This window comes from Eumetopias jubatus, unplaced genomic scaffold (assembly GCF_037043125.1).
Source record: "Eumetopias jubatus isolate StellerSeaLion01/CBP00866 unplaced genomic scaffold, mEumJub1_p1.0 scaffold_16, whole genome shotgun sequence".
Lineage (NCBI taxonomy): Eukaryota > Metazoa > Chordata > Mammalia > Carnivora > Otariidae > Eumetopias > Eumetopias jubatus.
Genome location: NW_028274822.1, coordinates 58,357,039 through 58,377,779, shown reverse-complemented (window position 1 = coordinate 58,377,779; position 20,741 = coordinate 58,357,039). Strand labels below are relative to the sequence as shown.

The following is a 20,741-nucleotide window of genomic DNA, read 5'->3' as shown; positions in this document are numbered from 1 at the left end:
ATAAGATTACTTGTTTGTGTTCAAACTGCATTTCATATAGGCAGCATATAGTTGGGTCTTACTTTCTTATCCTATCTGTGAAAATCTTTTACTTTTAAATGGGGCATGTAGCCCATTTATATTTTAATGGGACTATTGGTACAGTCTAGTTTAAATCTATCACTTTGCTCTTCGGTTCTATTTGTCCCATCTGTTCTTTGTCCCATTTTTTTCCTCTTATTCTGCATTCTTTTGGATTGAGTCTTTTTTTTCTTAATTTATTTTTAAAATTTTATTATGTTATGTTAATCACCATACATTACATCGTTAGTTTTTGATGTAGTGTTCCATGATTCATTGTTTGCGTATAACACCCAGCGCTCCATGCAGAACGTGCCCTCTTTAATACCCATCACCAGGCTAACCCATCCCCCCACCCCCTCCCCTCTAGAACCCTCAGTTTGTTTCTCAGAGTCCATCATCTCTCATGGTTCGTCTCCCTCTCCGACTTCCGCCCCCCTTCATTTTACCCTTCCTACTCTCTTCTTCCTTTTTTTAACATATAATGTATTATTTGTTTCAAAGGTACAGGTCTGTGATTCAACAGTCTTACACAATTCACAGCGCTCACCATAGCACACACCCTCCCCAATGTCTATCACCCAGCCACCCCATCCCTCCCACCCCCCACCACTCCAGCAACCCTCAGTTTGTTTCCTGAGATTGAGAATTCCTCATATCAGTGAGGTCATATGATACATGGCTTTCTCTGATTGACTTATTTCGCTCAGCATAATACCCTCCAGTTCCAACCAAGTTGTTGCAAATGGCAAGATTTCATTCCTTTTGATGGCAGCATAATATTCCATTGTATATATGTACCACATCTTCTTTATCCATTCATCTGTCGATGGACATCTCGGCTCTTTCCATACTTTGGCTACTGTGGACATTGCTGCTATAAACATCAGGGTGCATGTACCCCTTCAAATCCCTACATTTGTATCTTTGGGTAAATACCCAGTAGTGCAATTGCTGGGTCATAAGGCAGCTCTATTTTCAACTTTTTGAGGAACCTCCCTACTGTTTTCCAGAGTGGCTGCCCCAGCTTGCATTCCCACCAACAGCGTAGGAGGGTTCCCCTTTCTCCGCATCCCCACCAACATCTGTCATTTCCTGACTTGTTAATTTTAGCCATTCTGACTGGTGTGAGGTGGTGTCTCACTGAGGTTTTTGATTTGGATTTCCCTGATGCCAAGCGACATTGAGCACTTTTTCATGTGTCTGTTGGCCATTTGGATGTCTTCCTTGGAAAAAGGTCTGTTCATGTCTTCTGCCCATTTCTTGATTGGATCATTTGTTTTTGGGTGTTCAGTTTGAAAAGTTCTTTATAGATTTTGGATACTAGCCCTTTATCTGATATGTCATTTGCAAATACCTTCTCCCATTCTGTCAGTTGTCTTTTGGTTTTGTTGACTGTTTCTTTTGCCGTGCAAAAGCTTTTTATCTTGACGAAGTCCCAATAGTTCATTTTAGCCCTTGCTTCCCTTGCCTTTGGCAATGTTTCTAGGAAGAAGTTGCTGTGGCTGAGGTCGAAGAGGTTGCTGCCTGTGTTCTCCTTTAGGATTTTGATGGACTCCTGTCTCGCATTTAGACAAGATCAGGCGCATTCAGGGTGAGATGGCTGTAGACTCCTGTCTCACATTTAGGTCTTTCAACCATTTGGAGTCTATTTTTGTGTGTGGTGTAAGGAAATGGTCCAGTTTCATTCTTCTGCATGTGGCTGTCCAATTTTCCCAACACCATTTGTTCAAGAGACTGCCTTTTTTCCATTGGACATTCTTTACTGCTTTGTCAAAGATTAGTTGACCATAGAATTGAGGGTCCATTTCTGGGCTCTCTATTCTGTTCCACTGATCTATGTGTCTGTTTTTGTGCCAGTACCATACTGTCTTGATGACGACAGCTTTGTAATAGAGCTGGAAGTCCGGAATTGTGATCCCGCCAGCTTTGCTTTTCTCTTTCAACATTCCTCTGGCTATTTGGTTTTTTTTCTGGTTCCATACAAATTTTAGGATTATATGTTCCATTTCTTTGAAAAAAGTGGATGGTATTTTGATGGGGATTGCATTGAATGTGTAGATTGCTCTAGGCAGCACTGATATCTTCACAATATTTGTTCTTCCAATCCCTGAGCATGGAACGTTTTTCCATTTCTTTGTGTCTTCCTCAATTTCTTTCAGGAGTATTTTGTAGTTTTCTTAGTACAGATTCTTTGCCTCTTTGATTAGATTTATTCCTAAGTATGTTATGGTTTTGGGTGCAGTTGTAAATGGGATTGACTCCTTAATTTCTCTCTCTTCTGTCTTGTTGTTGGTGTATAGGAATGCCACTGATTTCTGTGCATTGATTTTATATCCTGCCACTTTCCTGAATTCCTGTATGACTTCTAGCAGTTTTGGGGTGGAGTTTTTGGGTTTTCCATATAAAGTGTCATATCATCTGCAAAGAGTGAGAGTTTAATTTCTTTTTTGCCGATTTGGATGCCTCTGATTTCTTTTTGTTGTCTGATTGCTGTGGCTAGGACTTTTAATACTATATTGAATAGCAGTGGTGATAGAGGACATCCCTGCCATGTTCCTGACCTTAGGGGGAAAGTTTTCAGTTTTTCCCCATTGAGAATGATATTCGTTGTAGGTTTTTCGTAGATGGCTTTTATGGTGTTGAGGTATGTACCCTCTATCCCTATACTCTGAAGAGTTTTGATCAAGAAAGGATGCTGTACTTTGTCAAATGCTTTTTCTGTATCTATTGAGAGGATCATATGGTTCTTGTTCTTTCTTTTATTAATGTATTGTATCACATTGATTGATTTGCGGATGTTGAGCCAACCTTGCTGCCCAGGAATAAATCCCACTTGGTCGTGGTGAATAATCGTTTTAATGTACTGTTGGATCCTACTGGCTAGTATTTTGGTGAGAATTTTTGCATCCATGTTCATCAGGGATTTGGTCTGTAATTCTCCTTTTTAATGGGGTCTTTGTCTGGTGTTGGGATCAAGGTAATGGTGGCCTCATAAAATGAGTGTGGAAGTTTTCCTTCCATTTCTTTCTTTCTTTTTTGAACGGTTTCAGAAGAATAGGTATTAATTCTTCTTTAAATGTTTGGTAGAATTCCCCTGGGAAGCCATCTGTCCCTGGGCTCTTGTTTGTTGGGAGATTTTTGATTACTCCTTCAATTTCCTTAGTGGTTATAGGTCTGTTCAGGTTTTCTTTTTCTTCCTGGTTCAGTTTTGGTAGGGTATACATCTCTAGGAATGCATTGATTTCTTCCAGATTTTCTAATATGCTGGCCTAGAGTTGCTCATAATATGTTCTTATAATTGTTTGTATTTCTTTGGTGTTGGTTGTGATCTCTCCTTTTCATTCATGATTTTGTTGATTTGGGTCCTTTCTTTTTTCTTTTTGATAAGTCTGGCCAGGGGTTTATCAATCTTATTAAATCTTTCAAAAAACCAGCTCTTTGTCTCATTGATCTTTTCTACTCTTCTTTTGGTTTCTATTTCATTGATTTCTGCTCTGATCTTTATTATTTCTCTTTTCCTGCTGGGTTTAGGCATTATTTGCTTTTCTTTCTCCAGCTCCTTTAAGTGTAGGGTTAGGTTGTGTATTTGACACCTATCTTGTTTCTTGAGAAAGGCTTGTATTGCTATATACTTTCCTTTCAGGACTGCCTTTGCTGCAGCCCAAAGATTTTGAACAGTTGTGTTTTCATTTTCATTGGTTTCCATGAATTTTTTTAATTCTTCTTTAATTTCGTGGTTGATCCATTCATTCTTTAGTAGGATGCTCTTTAGCCTCCAGGTATTTGAGTTTTTTCTGACTTTCCTCTTGTGATTGAGTTCTAGTTTCAAAGCATTGTGGTCTGAACATATGCAGGGAATGATCCCAATCTTTTGGTACCAGTTGAGACCTGATTTGTGACCTGGGATGTGATTTTTTCTAGAGAATGTTCCATGGGCACTAGAGAAGAATGAGTATTCTGTTGCTTTGGGATGGAATGTTCTGAATATGTCTGTGAAGTCCATTTGGTCCAGTGTGTCATTTAAAGTCTTTATTTCCTTGTTGATCTTTTGCTTAGAGGATCTGTCCATTTCAGTGAGGGAGGGTTAAAATCCCCCACTATTACTGTATTGTTGTCCATGTGTTTCTTTGCTTTTGTTATTAATTGCCTTATATAATTGGCTGCTCCCATGTTAGGGGCATAGATATTTACAGTTGTTAGATCTTCTTGTTGGATAGACCCTTTCAGTAGGATATAGTGTCCTTCCTCATCTCTTATTACAGTCTTTGGTTAAAATCTAATTTGTCTGATATAAGGATTGCCATCCCCAGCTTTCTTTTGGTGTCCATTAGCATGGTAAATGGTTTCCCCCCGCTTCACTTTCAATCTGGGGGTGTCTTTGGGTCTAAAATGAGTCTCTTGCAGACAGCATATCGATGGGGCTTGTTTTTTTATGCAATCTGATAGCCCCTGTCTTTTGTTTGGGGCACTTAGCCCATTTACATTCAGGGTAACTATTGAAAGATATGAATTTAGTGCCATTGTATTTCCTGTAAGGTGACTGTTACCGTGTATTGTCTCTGTTCCTTTCTGGTCTATGTTGCTTTTAGGCTCTCTCTTTGCTTAGAGGACCCCTTTCAATATTTCTTGTAGGGCTGGTTTTGTGTTTGCAAATTCATTTAGTTTTAGTTTGTCCTGGAAGCTTTTTATGTCTCCTTCTATTTTCAATGACAGCCTAGCTGGATAGAGTATTCTTGGCTGCATATTTTTCTCATTTAGTGCTCTGAAGATATCATGCCAGTCCTTTCTGGCCTGCCAGGTCTCTGTGGATAGGTCTGTTGCCAATCTAATGTTTCTACCATTGTAGGTTACAGATCTCTTCTCCCGAGCTGCTTTCAGGATTTTCTCTTTGTCTCTGAGACTCGTATGTTTTACTATTACATATCAGGGTGTTGACCTATTTTTATTGATTTTGAGGGGGGGTCTCTCTGCTTCCTGGATTTTGATGCCTGTTTCCTTCCCCACTTTAGGGAAGTTCTCTCCTATAATTTGCTCCAATATACCTTCTGCCCCTCTCTCTCTTTCTTCTTCTTCTGGGATCCCAATTATTCTAAGATTGTTTCATCTTATGGTATCAGTTATCTCTTCAATTCTGCCCTTATGATCCAGTAGTTTCTCTTTTTTCAACTTTTTATTTTCCATCACTTGGTCTTCTATATCACTAATTCTGTCTCCTGCCTCATTTATCCTAGCAGTTAGTACCCCCATTTTTGACTGCACCTCATTAATAGCCTTTTTGATTTCGACTTGGTTAGATTTTAGTTCTTCTATTTCTCCAGAAAGGGTTTCTCTAATAACTTCCATGCTTTTTTCAAGCCCAGCTAGTATCTTTAAAATCATGATTCTGAACTCTAGGTCCGACATCGTACTAATGTCCAGATTGAGTAGGTCCTTGGCAGACGGTACTACCTCTTGTTCTTTTTGTTGAGGTGATTTTTTTCGTCTTGTCATTTTGTCAGAGGAGAATAGATGAATGAGAGAACAAAATGCTAACAGGGTAATAATGTCCCCAGATAATTATACACTAAACAAATCAGAAGAGACCTGAAACCAGGGGAACAGAAAGGGAAAGAAAGAAAAAAGAAAAAAAAAAAAGAAAAAGATAAAGATTAAAAAAAAGAATATGATCAAATATGATCGGGCTGGTGCATAGATCAGTGCCACACACTAGATTTTGGGTGTATTTGGTCTGTTAAAAGAAAGTGCCCCCCAAAATTTTAAAGAAAGAAAAACATATATGTACAAAAATAAGGGTAAATATGATGAAAGGATGGAATATGACTGGAAAGATGAAAATTATAAAAGATTTTATAAAAGGAATTGATAAGAAGTTGGTTTAAAAAAGAAAGAAGAGGAATTAAAAAAAAAAGAAGGGAGAGAATGTGATTAGGCAGGAGACTAGGACAAAGCCATACTCTAGAAATTTAGGTTATATTTTGGTCTGTTAGAAGAAACTGTATCCCAAATTTTAAAGAGAAAACAACATATATATATATATATATATATATATATATATATATATATATACCAAAAATAAGGTAATTACTATTAAGGGATAGAATATGACTCTCTAAATGAAAAAAAAGATTTTTAAAAAAGGGAAAAAGAAAAATTCAAAAAAAATTAAAACAATTAACTTTGAAAGACTAAAGAATCAGGGGGGAAAAAGCCATGAATTCTATGTGCAGTATTCCCCTAGAGCTGGAGTTCTCCCGTTCTCATTGATCAGTAAACTTGGTCTTGGCTGGCAGTTCTTGCTGATCTTCTGGGGGGAGGGGCCTGTTGCCGTGGTTTCCAAATGTCTTTGCCGGAGGCGGAAATGCCCCGCCCTTGCCGGTCCGGGCTAAGGAAGCTGCTCCGGTTTGCTCTCGGGAGTTTTGTTCCCTGCAAGCTCTCGGTACAGCTTTGGAGGACGAGAGTGAAAATGGTGGCCTCCCAATCTCCGCCTGGAGGAGCCGAGAACTCGGGGCCCCGCTCCTCAGTGCGCCCCCAGAGCAAAGCAGTCTATCACTCCCGTCTCCCCGGTCTCCGGCCGCACTCCGTGCTCACCCGGCCTGTGACCGAGCGTTTCTATCTCTGGCACCCGACCCCGTGTGGAGTCTCCAAACCCAGCAGATCCCTGCGGTGCGTTCTCGCGCCGCTCCTCCCAGAGGAGGAAGGGGAGTCTCTCCGGCTCTGCCGCTTGTTGGGTCCCTGCTGGAGGAGCAGTGGCCCGACTGTGGCGCAGATCACAGTTTATGGCAACCCCGAGCTGAGAGCCCACGCCTCGGCTCCGTCTCTGCAGCCGGCCTCCCCGCTCCGATACCTGGGAGCTCTGCCGCACTCAGGCTCCCCTGGTCTTTCTGTGACCCTGAGGGTCCCGAGACCACACTGTCCCGCGAGGGTTCCACCCCCAGCTTAGCCACTGGAGCGACGTCCCTCAGCGGAGCCGACTTCTTAAAGTTCCGATTTTGTGCTCCGCGGCTCTATCACTTGCCAGAAGCGGCCAACGGAGGCCCCCTCCCCCGCCATCCATCTTCCCGAATATCGCCTAGGATTCACTTCTCTGCCCGTCCTACCTTCCAGAAAGTGGTCGCTTTTCTGTTCAGAGAGTTGCTGCTATTCTTTTCTTCCATCTCCTGTTGAGTTCGTAGGTGTTCAGAATGGTTTGATCCCTATCCAGCTGAATTCCTGGGACGAGACAGGAATCTTGCTCCTCACTCTAGTCTTTTTTATGATTCAATTTTTATCTCCTTCGTTGGTTTAGTGGCCATAACTCTTGTTGTTGATGTTAGTTGTTGCTTCAGGGTTTATAGTATCTTTACTATAGCATCTTAATTCCTTATCACTGTTTACCTTTACGATTCTTAAAGGTAGACATTTTTCATGTATTCTAGAAGAATCTTATTGGAGTATATGCCATTTCTCCCCTCTTTTATGCGATTGTTGTCATAGCTTCTTTATCTACCTATGTTATAAACCACACCCTACATTTTTAAATTTTACTATTTTTAAAAATTTAAATAGTCCATTGTCTTTTGAGATATTTAAATAAGAACAAAAAAGGCCTTTTGTATTTAGCCATTAGTTATTCTTTCCAGTGTTCTTCATTTCTTTGCATAGATGCAGATTTTCGCCTGAGACCTTTGATTCATTTCTTGTATTCATGAGTCTTCTGATGATGAATTTATTTTCAGCTTTCTTATGTCAAAAAGTGTTTTTATTCTACCTTTATTTTGGCAAATAGTCTTACTGGATATAGAAGTCTAGGTTGATAGTTTTTAATCCATTCAGTACTTTAAATGGTAGCTCTAATATTTTCTGGCTTTTGTTGTGTCCAAAAAAAGTCTGCTGAAATTTGTGCCTTTCTCTGCATGCAATGTATTTCTTCTCTTGCTGCTTTTCAGATTTTCTCTTTGTCATTGCATTTTAGCAATTTGATTATGATGTACAGTGGTGTAGTTTTCTTTATGTTTCTGGTGTTTGAGGTTTATTGACCTTCTTGGACTTATGCATTTATAATTTCCTTCAAGTTTGGAAAATTTTGGCCCTTATTTCTTCAAATATTTTTTCTCTTTTTAAAGATTTTATATTTATTTGACAGAGACAGCGAGAGAGGGAACACAAGCAGGGGGAGTGGGAGAGGGAGAAGCAGGCCTCCCGCTGAGCAGGGAGCCTGATGTGGGGCTCGATCCCAGGACCCTGGATCATGACCTGAGCAGAAGGCAGACATTTAATGACTGAGCCACCCAGGCGCCCTTTTTGTCTTTCCCTGACTCTGGGAAGACTTCAAAAGTTCACTGATGCTTTGTTCATTTTTGTTCAGTCATTTCTCTCTGTATTTTATTTTGAATGGTTTCTATTAATGTCTTCAAGTTCACTAATTTCTTCTTCTACACTCTAATCTGCTGTAAATCCCACTAATATATTTTTTTAACTCAAGATTTGTAATTTTCATCTCTTGAAGTTGTGTCTTTCTTGTATCTTTCATATTTTTGCTTAAATATGCTAAGCTTTTCCTCTAGTTTCTTGACAATCTGGAATAATACTACAAAATAATGGCTTTAATATACTGGTCTCCTAATTCTATCATCCATTTATTTTTGGGTCAGTTTTGACTGATTTATTTTTCTCCTTTTTTTTTCATGTGTCATATTTTCCTGCTTTTTGTGTTCCTGGTGTTTTGGAATGTTTGCCAGACACTGTTAATTCTACTTACTCAGATGCTGGATATTTTTGTATTCCAATAAATTCTCTTGAGCTTTGTTCTGTGATGCAGTTACTTGGAAACTGTTTGATCCTTCCAGTTATTGCTTTGGTAGGCAGGATTACAGCTTTGTTTAGTCTAGAGATAATTTTGCCCCACTGAGGCAAACTCTTTCTGGGGTTCTCTATCCAGCGGGAACAGGAGCTAATCTGGCTGTGTGTGAACTCTAATGTTGTTCCCTCTAATGTTTTTGGGTGATTCTTTTTTTGGCTTCAGATAATTTTCTCACATGTTTACATTGATCCGGACTTAATGGACGACTCGATGGGGGAATTGCAGATGGTCAGAACTCTTTATACAGCTGTCTCATCTCTGTTGCCCTGCCCTGAAAACTAGCCACTTTGAATTTTTGGAACTCTCAGCTCAAATAAGAAAACTCTTGTTTCAAAGGGAAACTACTGGGCTGCACTTGGCTTCCCTTGCCCTGCACCCATTGTCTGGAAAGTCTCTCTAGGCTATAAACTGGTGCAATTCTGGTGTCTACTTAATTTGTTCTCTGTTTCTTTTACTACTTGATGTCCAGGGTCTTGAAAAACATTTTTTTTAGGGGGAGCCTAAGGTGATTAAGCATCTGACTCTTGATTTCATCTCTGGTCATGATCTCAGGGTTATTAATTTGGGCCCCATGTCAGGCTCTGCGCTGAGCGTGCAGCCTGCTTAAGATTGTCTCTCTCCCTCTCCCTCTACTCCTCCCCCACACTTGTGATCTCTCTCTCTGAAAGAAAAATAAATAAAGGAAAATATTTTTTAAAAATATGTTTTCCCCCAGTTTCTTAGTTGGTCAGGGAGGTAAGTCTGATCTTTGTTACTCTAGCTTCTCTGGGATTAGAAATCCTGGATGAGTTTCTCTAAAGCTGACCTTTTGTAGGATAGATATGACGGAACTGTAAGGAGTCAAGAGTATTGAGGATGTTGGCAAAACCGGATGAAGCAATACATCATGAGGCTTACGTTGTACTGGGAAAGAACGTAAGAAGGGTCATACTCAGAGAATGGACTAGAGGGCTTCCAAATTCAAAGAGCAAAGATGGCAGGAATAAGGCAAAGAGAACCTAGCGGTTGAAGAGGTTGGGCTCAGAATTTGGCATGTTTATTTAAGATTTCAGAGGTAAGGCAGTTCAAGGTGACAAGCTACAGGATGTGGATATCATTTGGCTCGAGTGGAGTATGAAGGACAATTGATGAAACTGAGGAAGTATTGGAATGTGGAAGATGATTTAACTCTGTCATCCAGTTTCAGATGGGGCAATTTCCTTGCGAGAGGGGGAAAGAGAGCCTTATGTTAATCCAGGCTACGGGGTCAGTTTATTTACACTTGAATAAACGTTCCTTAGAGCAGAGTGAAAATGACTAGAGGTCATGTCCGCTGTAGAAGCTGGTAGGACAAAAATGCAGAGCAGCCTGGAGAGGACAGCAAAGGAGAAGAGTGAGCTGGATTGACAGGCTAGGCGTTCCAGGGGTAAGACTTACTACGTCCCAGCTAACCAGCCTGCCGACTGATGTGGGAGGTCAGAAGCAGGCTGGCAGGTGGTGGCCAACCTCTCAGATGGCCTCCAAGGATTCTCACATCCTGGGATTTGTGTCCTTGTGTATCCCCTTCCATACCAAATAGGGCTGACTTTTGTAACCAATAGGATATTGTGGAAATGACAGAGAATTACTTCCAAGGCTAGGTCACAGAAGAACTGTTGGCCTCTCCCTTGTTCCATCTTGGATCACTGGGAGAGGCTGCCTACCAGGCTGCAGGGACACTCACGCAGCTTGGGTAAGTGTCAGAGGCCCACACGCGGAGGAACTGAGGCCTTCAGCCCACAACCAGCATTAACTTGCCAGGTATGTGAGTGAGCCATCTTGGAAGTGGGTCCCCTCCCCCCATCAAGATCTCAGAAGATTGCAGCCCTGACCCGACACTGGGACAGTCACTTTGTGAGTGACCTTAGGGCCAGAATCACCCAGCCAGGCTACTCCTGCATTTTTGACCCATAGGAACTGCATGGGATCATTAAGTATTTATTGGTATTTTTAGCATTTCAGTTTGCAACAATTTGTTTTTCAGCAGTAGATAAATAATGTTGATTTTGATACCTGGAGCTGGCCTGTCTTCACACAACTTGGAAATATGGGTATGAGTTTGGATCCAGAGCACAAGCAGAAGCCAGAAGAACTGTAAGGAACGTGCTGGTGGGCAGCTCATCTGCACTGTCACTTACATGCTGGTTCACCTTGTTGGCACATGGCAGCAGGTGTGGCTGCAGCTGTACCACCTCCTGAGTGTAAAAACCATACAGCTGCTGCTTCATTTCTGCCTTTCTGCATCTTGCACAAAATGACCCCTGGGACTCAGCTGTTTGGAAGTACAGAGAGAATGGAAAGCCGGGAAATAAGTTCAGTGAAGCCAAGGGGACATATTGCAAAGCTACCATAGCACGAACATGGAGTGCTGTTGACAAGTAGTCCCTGTCAGGGAGCCGGGGGCAGGATTCCGTTTTTCTAGCCGTCACAGGCATCGAGGTGTCTGGGAGGCTGAGGATGCTACCATGGAGGAGAACCCAGAATACTGAGAGAAGGAAGAGAAGGGGTGCTGAGCCGAGGGGTTAGCTTCTTTTCTGGACAAGGGGCAGAGACTCTTTGTGCTGAAAGAAATGAGAATCTCAACCATGCTGCAAGGTCTCACAGGAAATCAGAAAAGCCACAAAGTGTCCCTTTTCTTCTATCACTCTTTCTGCTAAGAGGTGAATCCAAGCGAAAGAAAGATAAAATCCAAGGGATTCAAAAGTCTAGAGAGAACTATTGGCTTCAACATGAGATGGGGCTTGATAACGAGGAAATGGGTTGAATTGTCCGACTCACCAATCTCAGGCCACTTCCGCACCGTGCTGAGGTGGCTTCTCACCCTGGCTAAGGGAATGAAGGCCCCAGCCATGTCTTCATAGGAGAGAACGGAGGGCGCCATCTTCCCCTCTGGTCACAGGCCAGCTGGCACACACGGGGTACAGCTTCCCACACGTATCCATCCCTAGTCCTGTGTCCTGGGGAAGCCATTTTGAAGAGTACCAAAGAGCAGTTTTTCACATTTTGGGAGTTTATCAAAGAGAATTGCATGGGGATGGTGAGAGGACGAGGTGCGGGAGGAGCCCAGCAGTGAGGCATTTCGTCTGGACCCCCAGCTCAGCGCTGGCCTGCTCTCCCTGTGGTGGTACGGTGACCCATCCCCTTCATGGGCGCTGGGAAATCCCTCTAGTCAGGGCAGTATGCATCACGTACTCACCACAGGCCTAAGATGCAGGCGTCAACCTCAGTCCCCTCAGTGATGACCTCTGCTCTTGTCGTCCTTACTCATCAAGGTCCCCAGAGCGGGCAGGAATCCCCACCCTCCAGCCTCCCCATTTTCCGGAGTGGGCAATGGGTCCCATATCCCTGTCTCAGCAGGAACGGCATTTCCTTTCACTGGGTGTTGTAACGAGGGGGCCTGTGCTCCTGCCGCTGTCCCTCTGCCTCCCCCGGGTCCCAGAGGCACCTGGCACCAACCGGCTGGGGTGACTTTGGATAGGTTATTTAATGTCTTCCAACCTGAGTCTCTCCAGCTGTAAGAGGGCTCCATTACTGTCATGGGGAGGGCCTGCTGCCTCTTGGGTACGCGCTCTGCCTAGGTTCTGACACAGAACTGGGTGTTTGGTAAAAGTTCATCCTCATTGTCTGTTATAGATCATTTAACATAGCCTGCAACTCAGTTTGAAGAGATATTGTAAGTGCACGGCCTAGCCTCCTCCTTCAGGGGTCAGGCAGAGCCCTTGAGGAGCGAGAAGTAGGCCGCCCTGCATGATCTTTCCCTCTGACAGGGACTGTCTTGTTCAGCTTTGTGTCCTGCTTTAAATGCACTCTGATCCTTTAACCCTTCAAAAACTGTTCTCTCAGCAAGTTTCAGGTTTGAATGAGGCCCGGAGAGGACACAGGTCACCGACGCTGGCTGAGGTGAAACAGAGAAAGGAAGAGGTTGTTTTGGTCAGGAAGCTGGGCCCCGGCATCAGCTCAGCGCACTCTGAAACAGTGTGCCAGGGGTGGGCGTCTCTGGGGCTTGGGTTTCCTCAGCCCCGGGGAGGCTCCCAGGATGGGCCAGGATTTCTCATTGACAGAAGTTCTCTCTCGAAAATCCCGACCCTACCTGCTCCAGGTCAACAGACCCCATCTGTCTGCCAGGGGCCTGCAGTGACCAGAGCTGTGCCCCATTGCCGGGGTGCTGGGACACCAGGAATACAGCAAGACTGGTCACGGGTCTTTATTTATTGAGAAAGAATTCACACAAGGTCACATCATACAATCAGTCATTTCCTGCGCTTCATAAAAATGATTGTCATTCACTGTGCTTCACAAAAATTTCTTTTAATGAATAAATAATTTGATGAAATCAAAAATATTTACAATATAAACAAGGGGAAGAGCTTTGGATCTGCGAATCTGATCGTCGAGCTTTGCATTTTTGAACTGACTTCTTCCAAGCTTTTCCCTTGGAAACAATACAAATCTGATAGGAACAACAACTCATACAACATATCTTTGTTCATTATACGTTTATCGGTTAGTCTTGGAAAGGTACATAAGCTTATACTATGCAACATGTTAAAATACAAATATTAACTAAAATAATATATTATCATGATGCCAGGTAGCATTCTCCACAAAACAAAAATGTACACTCAGCCGTAACAATAACAAAGGTTCACGGGCCACAAAATAATACTCCAAAGGTACAAACTCCTTCATAAGAATATAATTGTGCTCTTCAGTTTACCAGATGTCTACACTGCTCTAACAAGCCGACGCCTAGGAGGACAGTATTTGACGACTCTGCTGTGTGTGGTTTTCCGTCAGGCAGCAGCATTGCTGGGAATTGGGCAGTGCAAAGCAGTTTTAGAAACACTTTCTTGGGCTCTTAAAAAGAGCCAATTATGCAAAGCAAAATAAGCATATTGAGAAGTCTTCATCTCATCAACACAAATACCATGGAACGTCTTGGCTTTGTGAGATGAAAGGGTTGGTGTGCAGAGCTGTTTATGCCATCAGCCAGAATTCAAGTATTCCAGAGCCACCTCGTAGCAGAACTTGTACTGATCCTGGAAAGCAGAAGGGCAAAGATGTCAGCTAAGTGATATCCAAAGGCCGGTGCCATTGAAGCAATTATGCCAGATTAGGGTTCTAATTGGAAGAAATCCAACTGAGAAGGATTTGAATCAGCAATGAATCAGAAAATCACGGTTGTGAACCACAAACCTATCTGCTGTCTGGAGACGTTCCCCACAGGGCCTGATGAAAGGCATTTTGACATCTATCTTCACTAGAATTTCTGGAAAGTTCTGCACAACTGGAACACATACAGTGTGTTTGTCCACACATATATGTTTACCCGTACATCAACATCCTGAACACAAAGTATGGGAAAATCAAGAGGTAGGAGGGAAAAAAAAATGAAGTCTGGGGGAAGTAACTGTGATTTGCTCATACAAGGGCATCAACAAATAAATGCATCACTCCTGGCCCAACTATACCCTCGACTTTCAGTCAGCAGGATGCCTTCCATTTTATGAGACTTTATCAAGCACCTCTTAAATACCAAGCACCTTGACCTGGTCCCTGACTTTGAGAAGCCCGTGGTCCAGGGAGGAGGCTAAGACCAGTACCCAATGATAACACATGGCGCGGAGTTGAGCCGGGGCCTGAGAATGGTCCCCTGGTATGGGTGCAGTGGAGTAGAGAGTAGAACTTCCTAGGGAGGACCTGCAAAGAGGGAGCAGGTAACTAACTGCTAACTCCTAATGGGGGTTAAAACTGGCATCCCAGGTAGAGGAACTGGATAAGGAAAGGCCCAGAGGGGAAGTGTTGGATACCCGCTGGGAGCCACCTCTCAGTTGTTAATCAGGCAATAAAGGCATTTTTCTTGAGCACAGCTTTCTCAGATCATGGACTGCGGCCTGAGGAAGACCTACATGAGGTCCTGGCCCAGCTGGGGTCTCAGGTGTTAGGAGAGGGCATTCTGCACCCGTGTTTGTGTGGTGTGCTGCTGGAAGCTCACCTGGGTGTGGCCTCTGAGCCAAGCAGAGGGACACAGCAGTTGAAGATGCTTCTATTTGCCACCTGGCAGCAGCCCAGCAGCTGGGACAGAAGGGCTCAGCATCTAGAAGGCTCTCTTCCCATCTCCGGAAGAGAGAAGCTTTCACAAGGTGTAAGAGTGCACACCACAGTCTCACTACCCAACACAATGGCCACAACCAAGGAAATGGATCTCTTATATTTGGGTTTGCCAGATTAATTAAAACTAAATTTCCATTTTTGGGATATGTGCCTCTTAATTAATTAGTCACTGCAATTTTCTTGTCTTCACCTACATTTTGTTCTCTATATGCCCCACTAGTCCAACCTATGTATTTGAAGACAAGAGCCATACTTTATCCCTTTGTGTGTAATACACCAGTCTTTAGCACAGCACCTGACAGTTGGGGGGGTCAAACGTCGGCTGTAAATGTAAATGATGACAAAATACGGGTTTAGCAAGCATTTCATTCAACCCAGTAAACACTGAAGGCTAGAGACTAGGGAGTTTAAGATGCAGCTTTAGTCCTTCAGGAGTTTACAATCTGGAGGGGAAGACAGGAAGCAAACAGACCATCTCGGCATACTAGAGGGACCACAAGATTCAAACATCAGTAGCAGTGGCACCCACCAGGCTGGCTAAGATAAAAAAAGACAGAGAGTAACAAGCATTGGTGGCGACAAGGAGACACTGGATCCTCATATGCTGCCGGTGGGAGTGTGAAAGGTGCAGCCACCGTGGAAAATCCTCTGGCAGGTCCTCAAAAGGTTAAACGGAAGAGTTACCCCGTGGCCCAGCAATTCCACTCCTAGGTATATGCCCAAGAGAACTGAACATATGTCTACACCAAAGCTTTCTGATTCGTATTTCAGGATTTGATACTTTTATTCTCAAAATATTTAAAAGAAACCATTTGCATTTCAAAATTCTAAAAGGCCGTGTTGTCAGATCACCAGGATGACATATTGGCTATGAAGTGGTCAACCCTGTTCTCCTGTCTCCTTCACGGAGACAGTTAATGTTTTTCATGGAAATCTGAGAGATCCGATTACTGCATAAACCTAATTGCGCAATTTCAGTGCCTACTACAAACCATCCTTTTAACATAGGATCATGCATTTAGAGAGTCATACAGCTGCTGGCCTCCGGGGACAACCCTAAAAGGATTTTGGGCTTCACTGCTAAGGGGCTGCTGTGTTGAAAAATCAGTGAAGCTGCCCTGTCCCAGGCATGACTACAATTTTCAAAATGAATTCGCCATCATCTCATCCCTCCTAAGCAAACTGTCAATCCCAATAGATTCTGTGATGACTGGTTTCTGAATCAGAAAAATAAAGGGAGTGAGAAGGAAGACCATAAATTGTTGCAAGCCCTCCCCCAAGCACCCCAGGAAATGCCTGAAATCCTCCTGTGTTGCAAACTATTACCCTTGATCGCCAGGTACAGGCCTGTCTTCTGCGTTTTCCTCTCTCAACTTGCTTGCTTTTGAGCGGTGTAATTAAGCCACACGAGCTATTCCTGTGCTTCAGGGAGAAAAAAGAACATTTCTGCCCGGGTCCCAAGTTCTCCTGATTTGGGCAACATTAGCTGGCTTTGAGCATGAAAAAGTGACATGAGCAGGAGTTGTTCTTGGGCCGGACCGGAACCAGGGCAGCCAGCTACTCTCCTCCCAAGCCCCCGACCCCACCTTCACTGCAGCCCCACCTCCTGTTCTCCTGAAGACGGAGAAAGTGAACTCTCAAGAGGCACCTACAAGTGAGGTTCTGTTTTAAAGCCCCCACACCCCACCCTGTTCACTCAGTGAGGACATCACGAGGCCACGAGGCCTGCAAGTGACTCTGCGGAGCTCCCTGAAGGGCTCAAGCTGTGCCCGTGTCAGCCCAAGCTGCCTCGTGTCTGAGGAACTTGGGGCCCTGCAGTCCCTCTGGGCACTTCCAAGGCCCCGCGCTGCCTGCCCGAGAAGATTCAGAAAGCAGTCTGCATGGCTCACCTGGGGCAGCACTGCCCTCCCTGACGTACTTGCTTTTTGAACCTAAAACAAGTTTCACAGTTTCACCTGCTGACAGGTCCCACAGTCTGGAAAAACCCTTTTGACTGATGTCCCTGCCCGGAGGGTCAAGTGGTCCCCAGTGTGCCAGTCATCATGGGTGGGGCCGTCTGCTTCGAAGTTCCCAGCACGTTCCCAGCCAAGGAGACCCCTCGATGAGACAGCGATGTGTCTCTGACAACACACAGAATGGGTCATTACTTTCATCTCTGCCTTTAAAAATGTAGGGAGGACGTTCTTCCCTCAGAGGCCCACACACAGTTTGTGCCTGGTTCCCTAGTGAGGCTCATCAGTGTGTAGCCACGGCCTCCCCGGGTTCTAAGAGCAGTGAGGGGCCGCTCAGGACGGGCAGGGGTCTGGGTGCAGGGAAGAAATGTGCTGTCACGCAGCAACTATCTACTGGGTCCTCCTCAGAGCCAGGAGCTCTGCTGGTGCTGAGGGGGTTACCAGCCCCTAACTCAAGGATGGCAGAGTCTGGGGCGGGGGAGGGCACAGGGCTTTCACGAAGATTACTTTCTTCAGAGTGCAGGAAGGCTGACCACGGGAAGACTCGAGGAGAGTGGCTGCTTCTTCAGGTGTGGCAGGGCCAGGCCCAAGGGAAGGGGAGTGCCCCCAAGTGTCTCCCGAGACGGGCCACACTGTGCCTCTCTGACTCCCCGCCTGAGGCCTATGGCCTCCACTCCAACACTTGCGCATACCCACACCTACACCTGCTCCCCCATCCACCCCTACACATGTGTGCCCACACACACGCACACACACATACCCACATACACATACCCAACACCCCACCCCTATTCGTCCACACCCACACCTACACACCCCCACACATCCACTCTTACACATTTATGCACGCACCCCCCACACCCCTACACATGCACACTCCCCCAGATCCACACCCGTACAGACGAGATCGGGCACATACAGGGTGGTATGGCTGTCACCCACACACATACATTCACCCCTCCTCCACCCCCCACCTCCCTCCCCCACCTCCTTTCAAATAGCCTGTATGTTTCACAGTTCACAGGTGACCTCTTGGGGGGGGGCAGTTCATACACACAAGTTAGTAGATTCATTGTGTTGTCCACATGAGAGGAAGGCCCCACACTCCATGCCATTTTGTAGGGAGTGCTTTGCACCGAATATTATTTTAGTATACTGAAGGGCCAAGTGGGGCTGGGTGTGGGTAGCCAGCGCCAAATTATAGATATTGGGAGATATTGGCAGAGGGCTGGGTCTGAGCAGGAGGGATGGAGGGATAGAGGTGGGGTGGGGTGGGGAGGTGGGTTTGGACATGCTCTGCAGCCAGCATGGGGACAGGGATAGGCTGCTCACCCTGGTGAGCCATGGTCTCTCACCTGCAGCCCACCAAACTCACTCGTCTTGGGCTCCATCTGCCATAGTTGGTCTGGGGCATGGCCTGGGCCTTGGCATTTGTGACAGCACCTCAGGTGATTCCAATGGACAGCCCTGGCTGAGAGCCACCTAGACGGGGCACCAAGGTTCTTGACCCTCCTACACATTAGAATCACCTGGGCTGCTTTTAACATCTGGCTGCCGCAGCCAGGCCCCAGATCAACTGAATCATGGTCTCTGGGGTGGGCCCAGGGCTCAGGATTCTTTAAAGCTTTCATTAAAAAAAAAAAAAAAAAAAAAAAAAAAAGGCGCCAATTTATAGAAACGGATTACATGGTGGTTGCCAAAAGCTGGGGGTGAGTGAACGAGGTGACGTTGGTCAAGGGTACAAATTCTCAGTTGTAAGAAGTTTTGGGGATCTAATGTACAGGGCGGTGACTACAGTTAGTGGTACAGTATTGTATATTTGAGAGTTGCAGAGGACAGATCTTAAGCATTCTCCCCACGGACACACATGAGTCAAGTATGTTACCTAAGTGGGGTGATGGATATGTTAACTATCTTGATCTTGGTAACCATCGTACAGTGTATATGTATGTCACATCTCATCATGTTGGCTAGAGTTCCCCCACCTCCCAGGAGATAATATGTTTCTCGAGGAATGATCTGTCCCCCAAAGGTTGTTTCTCTGTTAAAACAGAGCCCCGGGGGGAAAAAATAAAATGGAGCTCTGGAAACACCTAAAGCCCAGTGAGGACAAAAGTGAGAGAGGAGATGTTTGTTGAAGCAGCCCATTTCCCCGAAAACTTCAAAGGAGCTCAGGCACTGGGGACTCCATCTGAATCTAACCAGGCAAGAAGGAGGTAGGAGGGAGCACCCCCTCCCCGCCAGCAACTGAGCACATCCTGTAGGGCCCAGGCCTGGGCCCTCCACACCCTATTCCCTCTGCCTCGCCAGCCAGCCAGCACAGAAGTGCGCTCCAGGACTTTCTGGAACACATTTCATCATTCTAAGATGCAGCTAGTAAGACTCAGTACTCCGTGCTTTTCCGTGTTGGTACAACAGTTTGTGCTTAGGAGAGACTCAGGTCTCAGATGGTCTTTTATGCCCAATGAAATTGTATTGGGTTTTATCACCCTGACCTGAATTAATTAATTCTCTCAGCCAACATACATGTATATGACTGCCTAACCAAAAGAAATGGTACTTGTAAGCAAAAACGAACGACATGGGTGCTTATTTAATTCAGGAAGCTTCTAGCCCACTCAAAAGAGCCCTGTGACATTTTTTTCCTCAGGTCACCAGATTTTACCTATTATTTTGCTAACAGTCATTGTAACAAATTTATCAGACATTCTTCCAGGAAACTGAAAACTTGCCTTATATTTTTCAGCATGGACCTCATCCTAGAACTGGTATTGACCCTCAGAAGTTTGGGCATCCAAAGATCCTATTTTCTCTATTTGAGTAACACCTCATCACAGAAACGCCTAAATTATTATAGAAGAGTGGGCTCCCTGCTGGTCCAAGCACCTACATGTCCATTCAGTTCATGAAGAATCACCTCCATCCTTTAGTCTGCACCACTGATTTGGAAAAAGCCACACTGTATCTGCACATAAAAATTCGTGAGTAATGAAAGCTGCAGCCAGAGCCATTAGCGCAAAGGCCTGGAAGGGTCTATTACTAATGACCTGCTTAATTCAGGCTGTAGTGAGAGGGAAACTATATATATATTTTTTTCATCAAGGTCAGCTTCGCCCAAGTACCATCCAAAGTTTGGAAGCTACACATCTGTCCCTGAATCCTGGAGGTTAAATGCTAATGAAGTCAGAATATTTTAATTTAGGCATTTGCTTCCATCTTCTGCCCACCTTCTTATCTGTCTTAAACTCAGGCCACTTCTGATGGCCCAGCTGCCCTACCTCACCTGCTCCCAGCCCAGAAGACTGAGTTCCATGGTGGTACAACTCTTCAAAACTCATGGGTGGTCCCAGGGAGTGAGATAGTTCTCTGCCTCCGGAGGAGCTGGTTCTATTGAAGCCTGCACATGGGACACGCCAGCCAGCCTTTCAGCCCATCCACACGAATCTGTGCCTCCGTAAAAGGCGCTGGGCATGGGGCCTGGCACATATTCAGCACCATGTGAATACCAGCTCCTAGCTGCCACCTCCTCTTCCTCATCCAACCAGCTCACATGTACCTGCCGGCTGCAGGATGCCCTGTAGACACCCGTGCTCTCAAGACCCACTTTCTCACCTTTGCGTTTTTCAGCAACACTTTCACATACATGGTCTCACGGGATCACTTCAAAAAGCCAACATCATCCTTGGTTTACACGACTCGGGCTCAGGAAAGCTAAGTGTCCGGCCCGAGAAGACTTAAATGGCCAAGTTCATTGT

General features: G+C 44.8%; 1 protein-coding gene across 1 annotated transcript in view; it reads right to left on the bottom strand.

Annotated features, from left to right (window-relative positions):
• Positions 1 to 13,284: 13,284 nt before the first annotated feature.
• Positions 13,285 to 20,741, bottom strand: part of PTPRM (protein tyrosine phosphatase receptor type M) — an 824,025-nt gene continuing 816,568 nt past the window's right edge. The window contains exon 31 of the mRNA XM_028123955.2: positions 13,285 to 13,959. Within this exon, the coding sequence (XP_027979756.1) occupies positions 13,906 to 13,959 (54 nt within the window). The 3' untranslated portion in view covers positions 13,285 to 13,905. The remainder of the gene's footprint in view (positions 13,960 to 20,741) is intronic.